At 34.7% G+C, this 18,548-nt stretch overlaps 1 protein-coding gene across 1 annotated transcript in view; it reads right to left on the reverse strand.

Moving 5' to 3' along the window:
* Window positions 1–653: 653 nt before the first annotated feature.
* C5H1orf185 (chromosome 5 C1orf185 homolog) overlaps window positions 654–18,548 on the reverse strand; it is a 52,148-nt gene continuing 34,253 nt past the window's right edge. The window contains exons 5-7 of the mRNA XM_070509960.1: window positions 16,073–16,208; window positions 4,027–4,063; window positions 654–2,837 (exon numbers count right to left, since the gene is read on the reverse strand). Of these exons, the coding sequence (XP_070366061.1) occupies window positions 2,443–2,837; window positions 4,027–4,063; window positions 16,073–16,208 (568 nt within the window). The 3' untranslated portion in view covers window positions 654–2,442. The remainder of the gene's footprint in view (window positions 2,838–4,026; window positions 4,064–16,072; window positions 16,209–18,548) is intronic.

Raw genomic sequence — 18,548 nt, forward strand, 5'->3', positions numbered from 1 at the left:
TCCTGCCTTTAGTTGTTCAACCATTATTTGGATTCTATTTACAAAATAAATTATTTTCTTCCTAAGCTAATTTGAGTTGGTTTTCAGGTATTTGTGATCAAAAGAACTGTAACTAATACCCTATGGCAATGCTAATTATGGATTTTTTTGTATTTCTGCATGCTTGTGAGCAGAGACACAGACTCCCAAACTATCTTTTCAAGGATGTTTATATAGAAAACAGCCTTGAGAGATACAATGCACCTTCTTATGGTGCAAAGAGTGTGCTTACTGCCCATTATAAAAAACTTGGTTCCCTAAAATCAAGTTCCTTTCCTTTCCTGCTATGAAATCCACCGTGCAGGCATTATTTGGGCCTCTTTGCACTACCCTGTTGGAACTGGGGCTCATGAAATGATGCAAAAATCACGATATTTTGGGTACTGCTAATGCTATGAATACTAAACTGTTCTTTCTCACTGACCCAAGAGACATGAAATTGTTGCAGGCTAACTTGTCAGCTGGCATGGATGGTGAGATCCTTCGTAGTTCTTAAAAGTAAGGTTATTTTACACTAGTGTAATTTCATATGTACTGCTCATTAGGCTTTTCAAAGAGAACAATGTATACACCAATGATATAGAGTAACATATTAATGAACAAGTAAATGTGTTAGGTTTTGAAGAAATAAATTCAGTTTATTATATCATTATATTATAACAATTTCTTTGTAAGCACAGATCTCTTTTATTTCTCATTCATAACAAGAATTGGGTCAGGATGCTTTGGTTGTAGTAACTGAAACGAAACTCTTTCTAGTTTATACAAAAAGGATAATTCATTATAAAATTACAAAGGTATCGTACTAAAGCCAACAACAGTTACAAACAGGCCTCAGGGATGGTGGCCAGTAATAGAAATCAAACCTTGCTAACTTAAGCATAAAGGGGAATTTACAACGAGGATACAAAGGTGCCTTACCAAGCCAGGGGTGGCCTTCATGCAGGGCTGGAGCAAAGGAATGGAGCCCTGTTAGAAAGTCAGGAATGACATTTTTCCGATCTCTCATCTCTACTTTTCAGTTTGCAAACGCTTCACTGCTCTCTCATTGCAGATTTGCTGTTTTTTCTTTCCAAACCACAAGGTGGGACATGGCATCCCACAGCCCCACAGCTCCCCAATTTATGTTTCCTCTTTTCCAGAGACTAGTAAGACCAAAGCTAGACTCTCCATCTCCAACCCCAAATTCCTAGGGAAGTTTTAGGATCTGACCAAAATTAGAGATGACTTTCTTCTCTGGGATAGGCAGTAAGACAGAAGTTGGTAAACAGCAAGAGACAGAGACCAATTAAAATTTTTTTTACTGCTCCTTACAGACCTTGAGCTGAAGTAGCTTATTTAGATTTAGGAGTGGATATAGAGAGATGTTCTCACAACCCATAAGATGTTCTCACAGGCCAACCGGTAGAAATGACCAGGTGCTTGAAAAGAGAGAGGTGTTCTAATCCTTTTTAATATTTCCTCTGGGACAGAAATGATAGGCCTGGGTAATGCTACTATCTCATTTGAGACAAGTTTCTTTCCATTTATTGTAATAGACATGATTTACTTCTTGGGAAGATAAGTACAGGTCGTGGTATGAGTAATTCAAGCACAAAAGGTAATATTATACTTTGTTAATTAATTGTTTTTCCCAAGAGAAAGAAAAAAGGGACTAATTACATGGAGAGTGTTTAGGAGAAAGGGAAAAACAGGATTAATTATATGGTGAATGTCAAAAATCCCTCAGAACCATGAATAGAAATTTGATCAAGGGTCTCTCAGATTAGAGAGGAGCTCTGATTCACCTAGCTTGAGTCAGGTACCTATGAACACAGCTGCTCACATTTTTATCACAGAGGGCTAAGAGTTGGGGGGCCATTCTGCAAAACAGACATAGAAGAGGGCAAAGAAAAATTCTTTTCTGGGTTCATCACAGTGTTCCAGGTTCTCCTGGAGGAGCAAAATTATATTGCTTACCCAAATCATGACATAACAAGATTTGAATGGTAGGTGATTTATGTATTTAAAACCCAGAAAAGCTGATGGAAGTATTCTGTCCAGCCTGACCCACATTGAAATAAAATTGAAAATGTCAAAAGCATAAGGAAATGCTGTGAATATTTTATTCAAAAATGTTTGTGCTGAAGATTTCTTAAAGTATTTCTCCTGTATGTTGAAATCACTTGTATTATATATTATGTCCTTTGATGAGATACAAGGAGTTAAGCTTAATGTTCATATCACTCTAGTTCTTCCTGTAATTTTCTTTCTAGAAAGAAGAACCGGCGAGGCAAGTAGGACCACTCCACGGTAAAGAACAGGAAAAGCAATATTAGCATGGACATGTTAAGAGACTCGGAAGCTGGTAATTCAGTTTTAACTTTACATGATTTCAGTGTATACAAAGTTTCAAAAGAAAAGTCATTCAATATTATGTTGAAGGTTTTGTATTTCCACCTCTGCATTTCCTCGTGAAAATACTTCCTTAATGCTGTCATCTTTTTGATTATCATAAAGCGCCATATTCAGTACATTTTCAGGACAGTCTTCTAATGAAATGGTTGACAGGTATGAAAATACTTTTTCCATTAGAGGTTCCCTGAGAAGAGGCATTGGCGAGCTCTTTCTTGCTAGAGAATCATCAGAAAACCAGTCATCAGCTGCTTCTATGCTTTGGCTGTAGTGAGAATCAGATGGTAATGCTGATAAGCCTAAGGTAACACTGCTGCGATTTGTTGTCAAGCTGGACTCTGAGGGGTCACGAGTGACCTTTTTTATTGTAAGGCAGAATCCATCTTTAGAGTGACCTTTAATTGCTGTAAAAGAAAACCAGATTTACTATGAATATTACATATTCATGAGACAAATCTTAATTATAAGGACAATGTTTCTTTTTAAAATTCAGACTCTTTTTAGGGTTATGATGGACAGGATGATGCTGTAGTGAAAATTCTGAGTTGCTATCATCATCTGTACAATGCTAAATATGTAACTGGGAATTAGAAATATTTTCATGATAATCAAGAGCAGAAAAGCCTATTCTAAATAAAATCAAACTATATTAACAGGAGAAGATTCTAAACAGGCTAGAAATCTCAGTTCTGGAATGTCCCTTAAAATTAGAAAAGGCGGATAGTTTCTTAACCATTTATAGCTACATAGTGCCTCATTTAAAAAACAAATTTAAAAAATACCTGCCTCCTTAAGTAGGCAGATTACAAAATGTTTGGTTCACAGTGGGAGGGGCCTATGGGTTGGCTTTACACCAATAAAAGTAACAACTAACATTCCTATAGTGCCCTACAATTTACAAAGCAGTTTGGTATACTTCCGTATCTCATTCATCCTCTCAATAATTCTTCAAGGTAGTTATTAACACCATTTCACAAAAGAGAAAACTGAGACTTGAGGAAACGACTCATTGCAAATCAGATGCAAAATAGACTTCAGTCTAGATTTTTGTTACTCTAAGTTTCATACTTTTTCCATTATTTATGCTGCACAGTTAGTACTAGAAAATATCACCTTTATACAATGCCCTAAAATATCTTTTATAATATTTTACATATTAACTTTTGATATTAATGTATAACATTAATTTTTAAAGCTGTTTTAAATATCTTATTACATTTTATATTCAGCATTTCTAAAATTATGTAGGAGGGTAAAGTTTCAAGATATAAGACATAATACGCAGTATCTAAAGGCTTACAAAACACTTATGTCTTTTGACCCTCTGGCATTACTATATGGCAGGGACTGTGATACCTTTGGGTATAAATAAGGGGCAAGAATTAAAATTTCACAATTTAAGATATGACATTGCAAGTTTTGTTTTCTAAAGAATATATGCCCATTCATACACTAATAAATTAATATTTTCCTTGAATTTTCATGGTTTTAAAAAAATTTAGATAACATTTAGGATAGCCTCTTGATTCTTTAAGATGTGAATTGCTATAAGTTAATGACAATTTCTTCTAATAAATTGTTGAGAAAAAGTACCTTTTATGGGTGCTGTTTCTTTTCTTCTTTGCTCCTCCTACATAAAAAAATGTTATTTGTATTTTAAAAACTGAATAGTTTTTATATAATTTTAAGAATATATTTGACATATAGTAATATTTTAACATCATAATAACATTTTGATGGAATCATGGTTTTTTCTATGATATGAATCTATTTCACCAAACAATATTGACAGAAAATTGTTGAGGTATCATCTGAAAAGAATGTGAATTAATTCAAGAAGGTAGTCTCCAGGATAGGGAATGAAAGGGTGAAATAGAGTTCAACAGGATTGTTTCTCTCCATCCTCACTTAGAGGCACTTGGTTAGAACTAGAAAGGGCTAAAAAAGCAATCAGAATTCCTAGACTTATTTATTTCATTAACCATCAACAATAAAAAGTGAATTCTGGCTGAAGGCTTTTATAAAAATGCAACTATTCTTTTGAAGCAAATAAAACATTTGTTTAAACAATACATTCCAGATGCGTTCTAGGAAGTGGGTGGTGTAGTAGTTCTCAAACTTCAGAGCATCAGAATCACCTGGTGTGCTGGATAAAATGCTGATTCTTGGACATAATATCAGACCCAACCAAAACAGAGTCTCTGAGAGTGAGGGTTGGGAGTACGCATTGTAACACACTCTGCAAGTGATTCTGATTCAGGTTTGCCTTAGACCACTAGACAAACAATGGGCTAGTACATAGGGTGTTGGGATGGAGTAGATGAAGATGAGGCTGGAGAGATAATAACATTGTCTCGTGTTGTGTTCTGGGGGAACAATGTTAGTATTCTGTGCTGATCTGCATTGCCCTGTCCCCCAAAAGGCTAACTTAGGATATACATACATATAGGGTATACATACATATATGATATATTCATATATATCGGATAACACATAGGCACTTTTTTTATAACCAACTTTATTTCTTTGTCACTTTCAACTTTTAATAATATAAATGCAAGTATAAGCTCCTGACTGAATTGCCTGGATTTAGAACCAATTCAATTTGTGACTCCCATATAAATTATATTAGAACACTGTCTCTCAGAATTTAATGTGCCTATGTATTACCTGTGGAGCTTGTTAAAATGCAGATTCTGACTTAGTAGTTTGGGGTGGGGTCTAAGATTCTGCATTTCTAACAGGCTCCCAAGTAATGCTGATATTGCTGGTCTGGGAATGACAGAGTAAGGCCCTAGATTGATTAAAATTCTACCCCAAATAAGAGAATGACAAAATAGGTATTCTTATGTATTGCTACATATAAATAGGTAGAATTTTTCTGGAGGGCAATTTGACAAATCACTTCTAGAAATTTATTATCAAGTACATAATTTTGAGTTTACCAGAATGTTCATCACACATTGTTTAGCATTTTTAAAACCTGCAATTTAAAATTCTAAGAGTAAAGAAATAGTTAAATGTATGATGATATATAGATATTAATACATCGAATATTCTTTCAACCATTAAAAATGATGTTATAGTATCAGAAGTAAGTAATAACTCAAAAATTGATGGGGACATATCAAAAAGACATAGAAATAATCTTGAAGGGGTGCCCACTGGTAAAATTTGGGAAACTTTGAGCATCAAAGTAATGAGAGTAATGGGTTATAATCTGCTGAATAAAATAGAAATCCATGAGTTTATACTGATAAAAAAATAAATAAAATAAGGAAGAAGGGAGCTCCTTCCTTACAGCAGAAAGCCAAATGACTAATATGGATAGGAGTGGCGGAATTGAAAAATCATCATTTTGCTACAGTTTTGTAAAGATTGGCTCATGCAAGAAAAATTTATATAGCTAGTAAGTAGAGTTTGATGAAGAGAAGGATATTTACATTGTTTCAAAGTGTCACCACACAAATTGTTTATTAATTGCCAGGGTAAAAATAGGAATAATACAGTGAGGAAAAATAGACATCATCTTGATTAGTGATCAACTAAAATCACTAATGAAGAGCAGATGAACACTGTGTGCCTTCAGATGTGATAAGGTGAATCTGATCACAAGAAAAGCCAAAACCAGGAACAGTCTATGATCTATAACATAACTGGTGTGTATTCTTCAAAAATGTCAATTCATGAAAGATGAAGAAAGGAAATTTTAAAATATTTTGAATGGAATAATGATAAAAAACAAAACAAAAATTTGAAGGATGAGGCAAAAGCAGTGCTTAGAAGGAAATTTGAATATTAAATGTTTATATTATACAAGAAGAAAGGTCTAAGAATAATAAAATTGAAAACTCCTAGGAAGACTGATTTAGGAAAAGAGAAATATAATCAGGAATAAAAAGAGTGACATCTCTAGGGGCTGGCCTGGTGGCACAGCAGTTAAGTTAGCATGTTCAGCTTTGGCAGCCTGGGGTTCACCAGTTCAGATCCCAGGCATGGACCTATGCACTCCTGTTAAACCATGCTGTGGCAGGCATCCCACATATAAAGTAGAGGAAGATGGGCTTGGATGTTAGCTCAGGGTAGTCTTCCTCAGCAAAAAGAGGAGGATTGGCAGCAGATGTTAGCTCAGGGCTAATCTTCCTCAAAGAAAAAAAAAAGAGTGCCATCTGTAAAGATTCTATAGATATTAGAAGGATAATAAGAGGATATTATAAAAACTTTATGCCAATAAATTCAACAACTTAGGTAAAAAAGACGAATTCATTGAAAAACACAAATTTCTAAAACATATAAAATGAATGAGATAAAGGAAAATCTAGAATCCTTAAAAAATACAGCTGATATTATGGTAGACAAAATCATTAATTTAGAGGACAGAAATATAGAAATATTTCAGATGGAGGAGAGAGAGCTAAGACTAAAAAGAAATGAAGAAATTCTCTGAGAAATATCCTACTCAGTTAGGAAATGCGACATAAGGATTACAGGGATTCCAGAGGGAGAAGGGAGGGAGAAAGGAGCAGAGAGCTTGTTCAAAGAAATAATAACTTAGAACTTCCCAAACCTGGGGAAAGAGCTGGAATTACATGTAAAGGAAGTTAATAGAACTCCTAATTACATCAATGTAAAAATACCTTCTCCAAGGCATATAGTAGTAAAACTGGCAAAAAACAATGAGAAGGAAAAAATAAGGGCAGCAAGGCAGAAGGAAATAACCTACAAAGGAACTCCTACCAGGCTTCCAGTGAATTTCTTGGCAGAAAACTTACAGGCTAGGAGAGAGTGGAATTATATATTCAAATTTCTTAAAGACAAAAATTATCAGCAAAGAATACTCTATCCAGTGGAACTATACTTCAGAAATGATGGAGAAATAAAACTTTCCCAGATAAACAAAAGTTGAGGGAGTTCATCACCACATGACCCCCCCCGCAAAGAAATGATCAAGAAGACCCTCACACCTGAAAAAAAAGAAAGGATTTACAAAGCCTTGAGCAAGGAGATAAATAGATAGACAAAAATCAGAAAATTGCAGCTCTCTATCAGAACAGGTTAGCAAATAGTTATAACATTAAAGGTAAAGGGAAAGAAAGCATGAAAAATAACTATAATCACTATTTTAATCACAAACTCACAACACAAAATGGAATAAGTTGTGACAACAATAACTTAGATGGAGAAGAGGAAAGGGATGGAACATGCTTAGACTAAGGAAATAAGAGGCTATCAGAAAATGGACTATCTCATCTACAAGATCTTTTATACAAACTTCACGGTAACCACTAAACAAAAAATCAGAACAAACAGACAAATGATAAACAAAGAGAAAACTGAGAAAACCATCATAGAGAAACATCAAACTGAACTGGCAGTTGGAAATACACATGATGAGAAACAAGGGAAATACAGAATAACCAGAAAACTAGTGATACAATAGCAGTCTTAAGCCCTCATATATCAATAATCACTCTAAGTGTAAATGGATTGAATTCTCCAATCAAAAGACATGAAGTGGCTGGATAGATTAAAAAACAAGACCCCACAATGTGCTGCCTCCAGGAAACACATCTCAGCTCTAAATACAAACACAGACTCAGAGTGAAGGGATGGAAGATGATACTCCAGCTAATGGCAAACAAAAGAAAGCAGATGTTGCCATACTTATATCAGACAAAGCATACTTCAAGATAAAAAAGGCAATGAGAGACAAAGAGGGCAGTATATAATGATCAAAGGGACGCTCCACCAGGAGGACATAACAATTATAAATATATATGCACCTAACACAGGAGCCACAAAGTACATAAAGCATCTATTAACAGACCTAAAAGGAGAAATTAACAGCAACTCAATAATAGTAGGGGACCTCAATACCCCACTTAAGTCAAGGGATAGATCATCTATACAGGAAGTCAACAAGGAAATAGTGGAACTAATTGAAAAACTAGACCAGATGGAGTTAATGGATATGTCTAGAACATTCCATCCCAAATCAGCAGAATACACATTCTCCTCAAGTGCACATAGAATATTCTCAAAGATAGACCATATGTTGGGAAACAAGGCAAGCCTCAACATATTTAAGATGATTGAAATCATATCAAGCACCTTTTCTGACCATAATGCTTTTCCAATCATAATTAAACTACAAGCAAAAAGCTGGGAAAGTGAGAAAGATGTGGAGACTAAACAACGTGCTACTGAACAACCAATGGATCAATGTAGAAATTAAAGAAGAAATCAAAAACTATTTGGAGACAAATGAAAATGAAAATACACCATACCAACTCACACGGGTTGCAGCAAAAGTGGTCCTAAGAGGGAAATTCATAGCAATACAGGCCCACTTGAATAAACAAGAAAAATCTAAATAAGTAATCTTAAGCAACACCTAACAAAACTAGAAAAAGAAGAACAAACAAAGCCCAAAGTCAGTAGAAGGAGGGAAATAATAAAAATTAGAGCAGAAATAAATGAAATAGAAACCAAAGAGCAGTAGAAAGGATCAATGAAACTAAGAGCTGGTGCTTCGAGAAGATAAACAAAATTGACAAACCCTTAGCCAGATTCACTAAGAAAAAAAGAGAATAAACTCAAAGAGATAAAATTAGAAATGAAAGAGGAGAAATTACAACAGATACCACAGAAATACAAAGGATTATAAGAGAATACTATGAAAAACTATATGCCAACAAATTGGACAATCTAGAAGAAACAGATAAATTCTTAGACTCTTACAAACTCCCAAAACTGAATGAAGAAGAAATAGATAATCTGAATAGACCAATCACAAGTAAAGAGATTGAAACCGTAATCAAAAACCTTCCCCAAAATAAAAGTCCACAACAAGATGGCTTCCCAGAAGAATTCTACCAAACATTCAAAGAGGATTTAATACCTATTCCTCTCAAACTACTCTAAAAATTTGCAGAAGACTTCCTAACACATTTCACGAGAGCAACATCACCATGATCCTAAAGCTAGACAGGGAAAACACAAAGAAGGAAAGTTACAGGCCAATATCGCTGATGAACAAAACACAAAAACCCTCAACAAAATATTGGCAAACTGAATACAGCAATACATTAAAAGGATAATACATCATGATCAAGTGGGACTTATACCAGGGATGCAGGGATGATAAAACATCTGCAAATCAATCACTGTGGTACACCACATTAACACAATGAGGAATAAAAACCATATGATCATCTCAATAGATGCAGAGAAAGCATTTGACAAGATCCAACCTCCATTTATGATAAAAACTCTCAGTAAAATGGGTACAGAAAGAAAGTATCTCAACATAATAAGGCCATACATGACAAACCCACAGCCAACATCATACTCAATGGGCAAAAACTGAAAGTCATCCCTCTGAGAACAGGAACAAGACAAGGGTGCCCACTCTCCCCATTCTTATTCAACAAAGTACTGGAGGTTTTGGTCAGAGCAATTAGGCAAGAAAAAGAAATAAAAGGAATCCAAATAGGTAGTGAAGAACTGAAACACTCACTGTTTGCAGATGACATATTCTTATATATAGAAAACCCTAAAGAATTCATTGGAAAACTATTAGAAATAATCAACAGCTATAGCAAAGATGCAGGGTACAAAATCAACTTACAAAAATCAGTTGCATTGCTTACACTAATAACGAAATAACAGAAAGAGAACTCAAGAATACAATCCCATTTACAACTGCAGCAAAAAGAATAAAATATCTAGGAATAAATTTAACCAAAGAGGTGAAAGACCTATACAATGAAAACTATAAAACGTTATTGAAAGAAATCGATGATTACACAAAGAAATGGAATGATATTCTATGCACATGGATTAGAAGAATAAACATAGGTAAAATGTTCATACTACCTAAAGAAATCTACAGATTAAATGCAATCCCAATCAGAATCCCAATGATATTCTTCACGGAAATAGAAATAAAGAATGCTAAAATTCATATGGGGCAACAAAAGACCCCAAATAGCTAAAGCAATATTGAGAAAAAAGAACAAAGCTGAAGGCATCAGAATCCCACACTTCAAAATATACTACAAAGCTATGGTAATCAAAACAGCATGGTACTGGTACAAAAACAGGTGCACAGATCAATGGAACAGAAGTGAAAGCCCAGAAATAAAACCACACATCTACGGACAGCTAATCTTCGACAAAGGAGCCAACAACATACCATGGCGAAAGGAAAGTCTCTTCAATAAATGGTGCTGTGTCTCTTCAAAAAATTACTAAATATGATTTCAGTCATCTTAAATATGTTGAGGCTTGCCTTGTTCCCCAACATATGGTCTATCTTTGAGAATGTTCTATGTGCACTTGAGGAGAATGTGTATTCTGCTGATTTGGGATGGAGTGTTCTAGATATATCTATTAACTCCATCTGGTCTAGTTTTTCAATTAGTTCCACTATTTCCTTGTTGACTTCCTGTATAGAAAAAGAATGAAAGTAGACAATTATATTTTTCCATACACAAAAATTAACTCAAAATGGATCAAAGACTTGAAGGTAAGAGATGAAACTGTAAAGCTCCTAGAAGAACATATAGGCAGTATGCTCTTTGACGTCAGCCTTAGAAACATCTATTCGAATACCATCTCTACTTGGGCAAGGGAAACAAAAGAAAAAAATTAACAAATATGACTTCATCAGACTAAAGAGCTCTGCAAGGCAAAGGAAACCAGGAACAAAACAAAAAGACAACACACCAACTGGGAGAAAATATTTGCAAATCATATATCTGACAATGGGTTAATCTCCATAATATATAAAGAACTCACACAACTCAACAAAAAAAAAAACCCCAAACAACTTAATCAAAAAATGAGCAGAGGATATGAACAGACATTTTTCCAAAGAAGATGTACAGATAGCCAACAGGTACATGAAAAGATGTTCAACGTCACTAATCATTAGGGAAATGCAAATCAAAACTACAATGAGATATCATCTTACACCCATTAGAATGGTTATAATGACCAAGACAAAAAATAACAGATGTTGTAGAAGTTGTTGAGAAAAGGGAACCCTCATCCACTGCTGGTAGGAATGCAAACTGGTGCAGCCACTATGGAAAACAGTGTGGAGATTTCTCAAAAAATTCAAAATAGAAATACCATATGACCCAGCTATCCCACTACTGGGTACTTACCCAAAGAACTTGAAATCAACAATTCAAAGAGACTTATGCACCCCTATGTCCATTGCAGCATTATTCACAATAGCCAAGACTTGCAAGCAACCCAAGTGCCCATTGACTGATGAATGGGTAAAGAAGATGTGGTATATATATACAATGGAATACTGCTCAGCCATAAAAAAAGACAAAATCATCCCATTTGCAACAACATGGATGGACCTTGAGGGTATTATGTTAAGCAAAATAAGCCAGAAAGAGAAAGACAAACACCGCATGATTATACTCATATGTGGAAGATGAACTAACACGTGGACAAAGAGAACAGATTAGTATTTACCAGAGGGTGGGTGGGGGGCCATAGGAGGTAATGGGCACACATATGTGTTGACTGACTAATGATAAAGTACAACTGAAATTTTACAATGTTATAAACTATTATGATCTCAATAAAAGAATAATTTTTAAAAATTTCAAAAGTAATCCAATGGAAGAAGGATTGCCTTTTCAGTCAATAGTGCTGGAACAATTAGACATTAGCAGCCCAAAAAATCAACTGGGATCTAAACTTCACACCCTACACAAAAATTAACTAAAAATAGATGAAAGATAGAAATATAAAATGTAAAACTATAATAGGCAAAACAATCTTGAAAAAGAAGAACAAAGTTGGAACACTTTCTGATAAAATTTACTACAAAGCCACAGTAATTAAGACAGAGTGGTACTGGTATAAGGATAGATATACAGATCAATGGAATCGAACTGAGATTCCAGAAATAAATACTCACATTTACAGTCAATTGATTTTCGACAAGAGTGCCAAGACAATTCAACGGGAAAAGAATAATCTTTTCAACAAATGGTATTGGGACAACTAGATATCTACACGCAAATGAATGAAGTTGGGCCAATACCTCACACGGTGTACAAAAACTAGCTCAAAATGGATCAAACACTTAAACACAAAAGCTAAAACTCTTAGAAGAAAACATAGGCATAAATCTTTACAATCTTAGATTAGGGAATAGTTTTAGATATGACACCAAAAGCACAAGCAACAAAAGAAAAAAATGGATAAATTGAACTCATGAAAATTAAAAACTTTGGTTCTTCAGACACCACTATAAGAAAGTGAGAAGACAACCTATGAGAGGGGAGAAAATTTTTACACATCATATGTGTGATATGGGACTTGTGTCTGGAATATATAAAGAAGTCTTAAAACCAAATGGACAAAGGCTCTGTATAGACCTTTCTCCAAAGAAGATATATAAATATCCAATAAGCACATGAAATGATTCTCAACATCATTAGTCTTTGAAATGCCAATCAAAATCACAATGAGATACCACTTGATGTCCACTAGGGTAAATACAAGAAAAAAGAAAGATAACAAGTGTTAACAAAAGTGTGAAAAATTGGAACCTTCATACACTGCCTGTAGGGATATAAGATGGTGTAGGCACTTTGGAAAATAGTCTGGCAGTTCTTCAAAAGTCAAACATAGAGTTACCATATGACCCAGCATTTCCATTCCTAGGTATATACCCAAGAGAAATGAAAACATATGTCCACACAAAAACTTGTACACAAATGTTCATAGCAGCATTATTCATAAAAATCAAAACGTGGAAACAACCCAAATATCCTCCAATAGATAAATGGATACACAAAATGTGATCAATCCATTCAATGGGATATTATTCAGCCATGAAAAAGAACGAATACTGATATATGCAAAAACATGGGTGAACCTTGAAAACATTAGGCTAAATGAAAGAAGCCAGATACAAAAGACCATATATTGTATGCTTCTATTTATAAGAAATTTCTGGAATAGGCAAATCTATAGATCAGTGGTTGTCTAGGCCTAGGAGGGTTGGGGGAATATGGAGGGGTGGTGATTGCTAAGGATATGGTATTTCTTTTTGAGGTGATAAAAATGTTCTAAATTGATTGTGAAGATGGTTATACAATTCCGTGAACATCTAAAAACCACTGAATTATACACTTCAAATAGACAAATTGTATGCTGTGTGAACTAACTCTCAATAAAGCTGTTATATATAAAACAAAACAATCCTAAAACTGTAAAACTTTTAGAAGAGGACATAGAAGTGAATCCTTATGACCTAGATTTATGCTAAGAGTTCTTGGACAAGATGCTAAAAGCACAATCCAAAATGAAAAAATAGATAAATTGGAATTTATTGAAATTAAAAACTTATGCTTTGCAAAATTCTCGGTTAAGAGAATGAAAATACGTCACCAAATGAGAGAAAATACTTGTAAATGATATATCTGACAAAAAAAGACTCATATCCAGAATATACAAAGAACTCTCTAAATTCAACAGTAAGAAAATAATCCAAGTAGAAAATGCACAAAATACTTGGACACTTCACCAAAGAAGATATATGGATGGCAAATAAAAATATAAAAAGCTATTCAACATCACTATCCATTAAAGAAATGCAAATTAAAATCACTACACATATTTTAGAATGGATAAAATAAAAAATGCTGATCACACCAAACGATGGTGAGGAGATGGAAAACGTGGTCCTCTTACACATTACTGGTGGGTCATTAAAAATTAAAGAATTTTTTGTTCATCAGAACACATCATAGAAATAGCGAAAAGAAATTCCACAAAATGGATGAAGATATCAAAATTAACATAACTGACAAAGGATTAGGTATTCAGAACCAACAACTCTTTTAAAGTTTTATAATAAAAAGACACACTAATAGAAAGAGAGGTAAAAGCTTTGAACAAATATTTTACATAAGAGAAAACCATAATGGCTGATGAACTTTAGAAAAGACAATGATCTCATTTTTTAGCAGGAAAATACAAATTAAAACTGTAGTGAGATATCAAGAGAATGAGAAGACAAGCTGAGTGAAAATGTTTGCAAAAGACATACGTGATAAAAGACTGTTATTAAATATATACAAAGAACTCTTAAAACTCAACAATAAGAAAACAAACAACCCAAATTAAAAAATGCACACAAGATACAGACAGACACCTCACCAAAGAAGATAATACAGATGGCAAGTAAACACATGAAAAGATGTTCAACATCGTATGTCATTAGGGAAATGTAAATTAAAACAACATAATACCACTACACACCTAACATATTGATGAAAACCAAAACACTGACAACACCAAATGCTGGTGAGGATGTGGAGCAACAGGAGCTCTCACTCACGGCTGGTGGGAACGCAAAATGGTACAGGCACCTGGGCGAACAGTTTGGCAGTTTCTTACAAAACCAAACACCTCTCACTATTTGATCCAGTGATCATGCTGTTTGGTATTTACCCAAATGAACTGAAAACATACGTCCACACAAACACCTGCATGTGGATGTTTGTAGCACCTTTCTTCATAAATGCCCAAACTTGGAAGCAACCAAGATGTCCTTCAGTAAGTGAATGGATAAATACATTGAGATATACAATGAAACAGTATTCAGTGCTAAAAAGAAGAGCGCAATCAAGCCTTGAAAATATAGGGAGAATTTAATATGCATATTACTAGGTGAAAGAAGCCAATTGTGAAAAAGCTACATACTGCATGATTCCAAATATATGACATTCTAGAAAACGCAGAACTACGGAAACAATAAAACAATCATTAGTTGCCAGAGGTTGGGGGTGGGGGAGAGAGGGATGAACAGGCAGAGAACAAGATTTTTAGGGTAGTGAAACTATTCTGTATGATACTAAAATGGTAGATACATCTCTCTCTCTTTCTTTCTATCTCTCTCTCTATTTCACCCTCCCCTCTCTCTGTTCTCTTTCTTTCTCTCTATTTGCCAAACCAGTAGAATGTATGACACCAAGAGTGAATCCCAATGTAAACTATGGACTTTGGGTGATGGTGTGTCAATGTAGGTTCATCAACAGTAACAAATGTACCACTCTGGTGCAGGAAGTTGATAGTGGGAGAGGCTGCACACATGTGGGGGTAAGAGGTATATGAGAACTCTGTATTTTCGACTCAGTTTTGCTGTGAACCTAAAACTGCTTGAATAAATAGTCTATTAAGAAAAATCTACCATGAGATACCACTACTGCATCCTTCAAATTAGGATAGGTTATTTGATTAACTGAGTATCCTCTTATCTCCAAATCTCTTTCCTCTGATAGGCCTGGCAATTTGGCTTTGTTTTTCTTGTGACGTTCATTTTAATCCCTATAACAATTCCAATATGGAGAATGTAGGTTCTCAGGCTAGAGATATAGAGAAGCAACTGTAGAAAGAAGGAGATATTTTCATTTAGTTTTTCAGTTTTCTATAATATAAGCTCTTTGGGTAGTTTAAATTTAGCTCCATGTTATTATCCCTCAAATTGATAAATAACAGTGGATACCTTGTCTTTCAAATTTAAAGATAACAATCCTAAGGACATGGTGTCAGAAGAAATTACTTGAAAATATTGCTATAAATTATTACACTCTACCTGGGATTGGAATCTTCCAGTATGAAAATTTCGAGAAATGAAAACACACTGAGACTGACATTTACTCTTCGCCTTTGACGGTCGTTGCCTGCATCTCTCATCAGTTGCTTTAAATTGGGAATTTTGAAATATTTCTCTGAAACATATTTTACAGACAATATTATTAAACAGGAATTATATTATAAACCAATGAAAATTATTCTGTTCCCAATAGTTATAAAAGTTTAAAAATAAGCATAAACATACTACTACATATTTATTTTTAAAAGCACAAGTCAATTCATATATTCCCTTCTCGTATGTTATTGATTTCATTACACCTATTTTATTTATAGAATGTAAATTAAGCTACTTTCATGCAGGGTTAGTATTTCCAGTTTGAAGACTGACCACACGTTTTTGATATCCTTTTTTCTGGTTGTGAGATAATCAATCAACTTTTAATATAAATCAGTCTTTTCATAAATTTGGCTTTAATAGCAAAGGAAATTAAATGAAATGAAACTCATTGGTCAATTTTACATTTAATAATATCTCTGGCTAAAGTACATGGAGGGAAACTGAATTGAACTAACGAGTTACAAGGGAAGAGAACCTGTGATCTTCATCCATGTGACCACAAACAATTTTGAAAGAGGGTTAAAAATAACGAAGCAGCAAGTAAAACCCCAGCTGACCAAAGAGATAGTTAAATAAAAGGGAAGGTATCCTCTAACAGTCATTCTAAACTTAACGATTTAAAAAATAACGCTGGTTGCCATTTCTTCTTTCAAAGGTACTATAAAATTTCCAAATTTATTCAAGAGATCATGTTATGTTACTTAATGAGGTATTAACAGTTAGGACTCATTCATTCAGTGAATTCAATTTGCTTAACAAATATTTATTGAGTATTTACTATGTGCCAGGCATTATGCTGGGAGTTGTATATAGTTGCAGGGGAGAAAAAGCACAGTCACTATCCTTATGTAACTATCATTGCTCTCATGGAGTGCAAATACTAGTAAAGAAGACAGACATTAATAAAATAATCACAAGAAAATGAAAAATTACAACCATGGAAAGTGTTATCAAGGAAAGCTGCCTGGTACTGTGTGAGTATAAAACAAATGTATATATATTAACCTAGTTAAAGAGGTCAGGGAATGCTATTCTGAGGAAGAATGATTGAATTGGACATCTGAAGAAATAGTAGTAGTTATTAGGTGGAGTGTGGTGGAGGAGGGGAGATGAAGGAGTAAGAATATTCTAGTCAGATAGAATATCAAGAACAAAGACCTAGTGGCCAGGTTAGGGCAGTGTAGCAGAAGCAAGGGGGAAAGTGGGAGAGGAAATTGGAGAGTACACGTAGGCAGACAACATAGGGCCTTAAAAGTCATGTTGTTTTGCCTTTTTCCTAAAAGCAATGGAAAGTCCTTTATAATATAGTCGGGATGGTGGATGGGTGGAGTGACTTGATCGGATTTGCGTTTGGAAAACGTGTGGGAGGTGTGGAGAGGAGATTAAATGAGGACCATAGTGAAGGTAGAGGGTCAGTTATAAGTTCTACTGGAGTGGTCTGTGTGGAGGATAATGATAACTTGGATAAGGTGATGGCAGTGGTAATGGAGAGAAATGGATGATTCGAGTGATTTATAAGGTAAAATAAATAGAACTTGGTGATGGTTCAAATTCAGTGGGGTTGGGAAAGAGAAAGGGAGATATCAAGCATGTCTTCTATCTTTAGAAAGAAAGAGAGGAAAAAAGAAACCCTTCCTTGACCTGACATTCTTCCCCGGCTGCTGCCCCATTTCTCAACTCTGCTTCACAAAAACAGACTTCTTGAAAGAGATGTCTATACTTGTCTCAATTTTCTCACCTCTTGTGTTTTACTCAAAGGTAAGCTTCTGAACCTTTCATTCTCCCAAAAGGTTTCAAGGTCACCAGTAACTTCTATGTTCCCAAATCTAAAAATTATTTCTTTATCCTTATCTTTCTCCACTTCTTAAGCACCTTCAACATAACTGATCATCACCACCCTCTTGAAACATTTTCTAATTTTGACTTCCTTGATGCTACACCTTTACACTTTTCCTTCTCAGATGTTGTTGATTCTTCCTACTCTTTTGCTAGACTTCTGAGCTGAAGGGCACAGACCTGGGCTCTTCCCTTCTCTTTCAACAATCGTTCCCTGGTTAATGTCATCCAGTTCTATGACTTTAGATACCCTCTATACATTGATAACCTAAACCTTCAGCCCTGACTTCTCTCCTGAAGTTCATACATGCATATCCAACTGTCTATTCGACATTTCCACTTGGATATCTAACAGGCTTTCAAACTTACAACCAAAATACAACTCCTAGTTTATCACCGCTCTGTCAACTTGCTCCCCTCTTTAATTATCTCCCCATCAGTAAATGGCATGATCAACTACTCAGTTGCTCATGTTTTAACAAAAGGCGTTAGCATTAACATAGGTGTTAACATTAATTCT

Source organism: Equus asinus, chromosome 5, assembly GCF_041296235.1.
Source record: "Equus asinus isolate D_3611 breed Donkey chromosome 5, EquAss-T2T_v2, whole genome shotgun sequence".
NCBI classification, from domain to species: domain Eukaryota; kingdom Metazoa; phylum Chordata; class Mammalia; order Perissodactyla; family Equidae; genus Equus; species Equus asinus.